Source organism: Boleophthalmus pectinirostris, unplaced genomic scaffold, assembly GCF_026225935.1.
Source record: "Boleophthalmus pectinirostris isolate CB_2022bp ecotype Guang Dong unplaced genomic scaffold, ASM2622593v1 HiC_scaffold_8, whole genome shotgun sequence".
NCBI lineage: Eukaryota > Metazoa > Chordata > Actinopteri > Gobiiformes > Gobiidae > Boleophthalmus > Boleophthalmus pectinirostris.
Window position 1 is genome coordinate 41,710,066 of NW_026571515.1, and position 6,000 is coordinate 41,716,065.

The 6,000-nt window shown below is 39.9% G+C and overlaps 1 protein-coding gene across 2 annotated transcripts in view; it reads right to left on the minus strand.

Moving 5' to 3' along the window:
• Positions 1-4,187, minus strand: part of prkcz (protein kinase C, zeta) — a 47,554-nt gene extending 43,367 nt beyond the window's left edge. Inside the window, exons 1-3 of one of the 2 annotated variants that reach the window (XM_055166007.1) lie at positions 3,929-4,187; positions 3,311-3,400; positions 2,288-2,338 (exon numbers count right to left, since the gene is read on the minus strand). In XM_055166007.1, coding sequence (XP_055021982.1) covers positions 2,288-2,338; positions 3,311-3,400; positions 3,929-4,046 — 259 coding nt within the window. In that variant the 5' untranslated portion in view covers positions 4,047-4,187. The remainder of the gene's footprint in view (positions 1-2,287; positions 2,339-3,310; positions 3,401-3,928) is intronic. The other variant, XM_055166006.1, reaches the window with a different exon arrangement.
• Between the last annotated feature and the right edge of the window lie 1,813 nt (positions 4,188-6,000).

Below are 6,000 nucleotides of genomic sequence, written 5' to 3' on the forward strand. Positions count from 1 at the left end.
TCAGCACTCACCTGCCGCCAAACCAGCGGAACTGACCCTCTGACACTGACTGCCCCACTACACTTTTTTAAGTCATTTAAATCTGAAAACCTGTGGTCTTATTCTGTGTAAAAGCTGCTAACCTTATAGTTTAGAGATGTACAAATGCAGAGGAGTCTTTACTCTCACATGGTACATGGCTCTTGGACATGTGTAAAATGTGAACTTTGAACTGAATGCGACTGTAAAAAGATGAACCACAACCTAAACAACTCTTTTGTTTTTGTTTCTAATTGTTTTTGGTTTTTGCCCATTATATCAAATGTTGCAACCAAATCATTTCAATATTACCATCATCATTTGATGATTTAATTCAGTGTCCATGCTACCCGCCACTGGCCCTGTGTGAGATAAAGGAGTACGTGTACAGGCGTCCATGCTGAGTATCTGTGGAATGCTGACCATGAAGGTGGCTACACTGGAGAGACAGCAGCAGACACAGCCCTGCTTCAACAAACATGCAACAAAGTATTTACAGGATACAGGGAGAGTCAGGAGGGTCCACCAGCCCAGTCCTCTCCCTCAGGACGCACAACTAGGCCTGTCACCATAACAAAGTTTGAAGCATGATATATATCGCTGAAATACAGATGACAAACGATAATATTGAAACTATTTATGCCACTGACAAAAACCCCAAGAGCAGAGTTAATGTCATGTACTGAATGATAAGTTGATATTAGGGATAGGATGAGATCTCATGTCATGACATCAAATTGCCAAGTGATTTTATCCTCCGTTGTCACATTTGGCAAGAGCATAAAAGGGTTACGCTTCACTCAGGTTCTGGAAAGCTGCGAATCTTTGAGCAGCTGTAGCTGTAAAGACACATATTCAGACAGACACTTATCCCGGAGACACAGAGACCAGAGGAGCAGCTCCAGTTTAGATATAAGTATTTAAATTTAAAAAATGAAGTGTAATAGACAGATTGTATATTGAGTATAATGTAATAATCAGTAGAGATGCATCAGCAGTGGGGATTTACACTGCAGCACTGGTATTTAAAGCATAAAGGATGTTATTAAATACATGAAAAATAAAAAAATAATTAATTTGGTAATTTTTCTAACTATATCAAGACATAAAATACATTCACAACACAATATATAAAATTTAACTAATTTAACATCATATGACCAAAATTGTGAATGGATCTGATCTGAGCCAGGCTCCATATTAGGAACAGAACTTTTTAGCGGGCAAAATACTGAAATAAAAACCCAAGGATCATGTAGAGTGAGTTAATATGAACATTTTAAAACAAAAATGACAAGGCTTATTTAAACAGTTAAAGAGAGACAGTCCACATTATTCCAAAGTAAGTCAATGGGAGCCAGAGTCAGACGGAGCCGGAAGAGCAACATATGAACTTAATAAGCAAAGGTTATTTATTCTCCCAATCTCACCACTATTGCAAAGAAATGTACATGCCCCCGAATATATTGTTACACCTTTCATATATTGAACCAGAAGTGGATATCGTGACAGGCCTCGTCAGAGTACAGCCCCAACCTCTTCAAGAAGATTATGCAAACGACTTTATGGATCTTTTCTGTTATAATGTTGCTCCCTCACAAACATGCCTGAAGAGGTTTTAGATGTCATCTGTTCATGTTTGAGTAATTTAGCGATCCTTCTCAGGCATTATCAGAACCCCATGTTTAGCTGTAAGATTCTGTGCAATGCTCCGCCCACAATCCTATGTCACCCAATTCTCTATAAATTTACAAAAATATGATACGAAACTATACACTACAACTTGACAAACCTCATGTGATGTGCAGCAGTTTCACTGACTTAGCACAGGGAGCAAAGGGAAGGGAGACTCAGAAACATCAAAAAAGAAACTGCCAATAACAGCATTGACATGATTGATCAATTTCAAATACAGCATTTTTAAACAATCAAAGGTAACATGGTGATCTACATATGTTCTGTGCAGTTAAGACCCCAGAGAAGTGTAATACTTAATACTTTAAAAATGTCTTGTATCTGATCAGAACAGAGGAAGACCCAAGCACAAGTTCAAATAGACAAAAAGTGTTTCTTAGGCTATGTTCACACTGCAGGTCAAATCTGATTTTTTTTTTACCCATATGTGACATGTATGTGATTTGTTCATGTCAGTGTGAAGAGCTCAATTCTGATTTGTGTATGAGTGTGTGTGTGTGTCTGTGTGCGCGCAGGTGTGTGTGCGCGCGTGAGTTAGGAGTAGGTGTGTGTGTGTGTGTGTGTGTGTACTCACTGTCCTCTCCGGGGCAGGGCAGACCAGGTTTCTCTGGAACACTGGGGAACACTGAAACAGAAACACACCACAGTCAGCCCCTTTTGCCCATTTTGCCCCTTTTGCCCCTTTTGCCCCTTTTGGCCCTTTTGGCCCTTTTGGCCCTTTTGCCCCCTGCTACACACAGGCACCAAATAAACACACAGTTGTAAGATATCTCTTCAAAGTGCATCTGGCAGGTTAGGCTCATAGACTGTACAAAAAAGTGGACTAAGTGAGTGTGACCCACAGCGTTCAGTGCCACTTGAATGAAGCGCAATGTTCACAGTTACAGGGTGAATTTGGAGCCAGAATCTATATTATAAATATGATTTTTCTGACAGACAAAATTTTGAAAAAAAAAAAAAAGACACCAGGATCACGTAGAGTGGGTTAATACAAACATTTTGAGCCCAAAATGACGAGGCTCACAGCAGCAGATACAGAGAGAGGGAGGACAGTATTCCAGTGTAAGACAAAGGGAACCAAAGTGAGAAGAAGCCGGCAGAGCCACAAACTTCCTAATGGAATGCGGCAGCTAGAATGTTAGCCATGTCCATTTATATAAAGAGTCTATGGTTAGACTGGTTAAAACATAGGTAACATCATAGTAAAGATTTTACTAATGATAAAGCTTTTCTAGCTTTGTAATTATGATGAAGTTTAAAGATGTAGGTCAAACCTGGAAATGGCATAATCTCTGAGATAAACATTTGTCAAGTTGGAAAAAGACTCAATCATAAAAAGTAATAAAATCTACAAAAGGCTCAAATCAAAAATACAGATGCAATTAGGTTAGGTTAGGTTTTTTTCTGCTTTTGTTGACAGTAGCACCATGTATATGTTAGCAACATTAGCATAACAGCAGGTGAACAGGAGGAAGAACTACTACCAAAAGAGTCAAAACATGTCCAAGTTTAAACTGTCAGAAAAAGCCTTTCTTGGGCGTATAACAGAAACATATATGAATGTGACAAATGCCGTTGAGGCGTAGATGGGTCTGACCGTGTAGCTGGAGTCCAGTTCTCTTGGAGCGACTGTGGATGCGATAGGCCTCGTCCCACTCCATCTGAGAGGAGACGGTGCACGGGTCTCCTGCAGCACACACACCAACACCATCAGCTCACGGCAAACACGCACCACTGTTCACACCCCGAGCACCAAGAACTATGTAGCCTTTATGTATCCACCAAAAACACGCAGCGTGACCAAGGCCAGCTCTCGATCTGGAGATGGGCCCCTGAGCGCTGTGCTGTACTGCTCACTCATCCTGAAGCTCAAGTCACGCTCCAGAAGAGCATGTCTATAGACATGTCACAATATCACATTTTTCAGTTATGATGATGGTGAGGAAAAATATTTTTTATGATTATTCATTTATTTATTGACTTTATTTATTCTATATGGGGTATTTTTCATGATAAAACATGCGCGTTTTCAAGTCACTCTGAGTGAAATAATGAGTATTTAATTATTCAGAGATAATAATAATTATATTCATATTTCTGTTGCTGTTTGCTGTTGCCATTTGCTGTTTGAACAACAGCAACAGCAGCAGACTATTTACCAGTCTGTTCATTTTCATTGTTCATTATATTTGGTCTGATCTGTCCCCGGACCCACCTTCATCGTCGATCCATTTGAGCGTTAGGGGGCGCTGTGGGGCCAGGCTGCACATACTGCGCACCTCTGCACACAGCTGAGCGAAAGAGAGGGAGGAGTCCAGCTCAGTGATCAGCATGTCTCTGCCAAACACATACAAGAGTCAGATACACATGGAACACAAGAGGACATGTAATACTACTACAAATACTACTACTCGGTCACACTGTGTGGTCCTGTACCACAACTGTCAGATGCACACAGCACAAGAGAACAATTAAATGTGCTGTACCTGATTTACCAGGTCCAAAACATGAAAAACAGAACTAGTTTGTTTTAAACTAATTGCAGTGGATCAAAGTTCTTCCTCACTTCTGCATTCTGAACATACTCATTACTCACCATGATGAGTTTATAAGTGCTTTTCACAGCTCTCAGAGACCAGAGACAAGACCAGAATTTCACGGTAAAGCTAATAACAGTTCCTTTTTCTCAGAAACTCACAATTGGATGCAGATATTACACAGAAGACTTACTCTGACCTCAGGAGTGGTTTATTAAATATTTCTGTATTGGACCAAGACTAAATTTGCTCCAATACACAGAATGACATTTTCAACATTAAAGTACTTAATACTTTCTTTTCTATTCCCATGTGGCCTTATATCTGTGTAATCCCTCAGTGGTTGCATAGTAGGTATGCACCCACCCAGCTTATTCAGTTCCGATACCAATATCGATACTTTGGCTTTAAGTATCTGGCGATAACCAATATTACCCGATACCATTGAAGAGTCAGAAAATTACTCTTAGTTCCTCAAAACACTGCTTACTTCTTACACTGTAGAGCCAAATGAGTTATGTGACTGTTATTTATCACATCACTGCTGAAGAAGTTCATAGAAATAAAAGTTCTGTAAATTGTCTTATTACATCCAATTAAAGGCGCAGCCAGGATATTGACTTGACTGATATTATGGAACTGATACCCGATCCAGCAAAACTTTCAGTATCAGTGTCGATATTCAATACCACTCTTGGTATCGGTGCATGCCCGTTCCATGTTGGTCCATGTGTGTATACTATGTCTATGTGCTCTTCTGCTTGTTCTGACACAGATCAAGATCATTCTAAAAACATTCAGGAAAGGTTTATTTCTGTTATTACTACAGATTTATAGTTCAGTTTTTGTTAGAAACAAGAGTCATTTGCACTATAATTCACGTGTACCTTTTCTTTACACCGGTGGGGAATTTTTCCTTACTTTTTAGTATTAGACCTACCAGAATTTCCGTGACCGCACCAGAATATAAGCTGCATCAACTACATTTTTAAAGAAAAAAAAATTAAGTGTACATATATAGGCCACACTTGTCTATAAGCCATATTGAGCTTTGGACATGGACAGAATAATAAAGAGTTACTCAAGTGTGTGAACGAAACTAAACACAATTCCAGGAATATTTTGGAGGAGGTAACAACATTACAGTATAACATGGCTTAAAACTCACATTTTAGGTACTAAGGAATGGGACTTTTTTAGTTTGCTCAAATTTTAGTGTTTATTAGTATCTGATCTCTTGCTTCGAGCAGTGAAAAGTATCGAAGTGTGGCCATGTGACCCATTTGTGGAATTTATTAAAAAAGGAAGATGATTTTGTTTTAAAGAATCTGAACTCCTTGAGGACAGACGTGGGAGCATTTGTAGCAGTTTGTGCCATATACATATGTCCTAAATGTGAGCGTGTATAAGCAGCAGGCGTGTGGTTAATGAGTGACCGGCGCACCAGGGCGGGTCTGACCCTTGCTCTGTTTGCCAAGCTCGACTCAGGGTTTGCCCCAAGAGCACTACAAGATCTGCTGCTCTGCTTCACTGCACCTGTCACCGGTCAGACCACTTCACCTGTCAGCCCACCTCCACAGCTCCTCCCTGTGAACAATTTGTATTTGAGCAAAATGAGGCTTCCCCCTGCACAGATATATTTTATTCGCAGCTCTTGAGGTCAAAATAAGATTACTGTGTACTGTAGACATCTATTTCTTAGGACTGAAGTTGACTAAAAGTAAAGTGCATATTAGCATGCAGCTGTTGA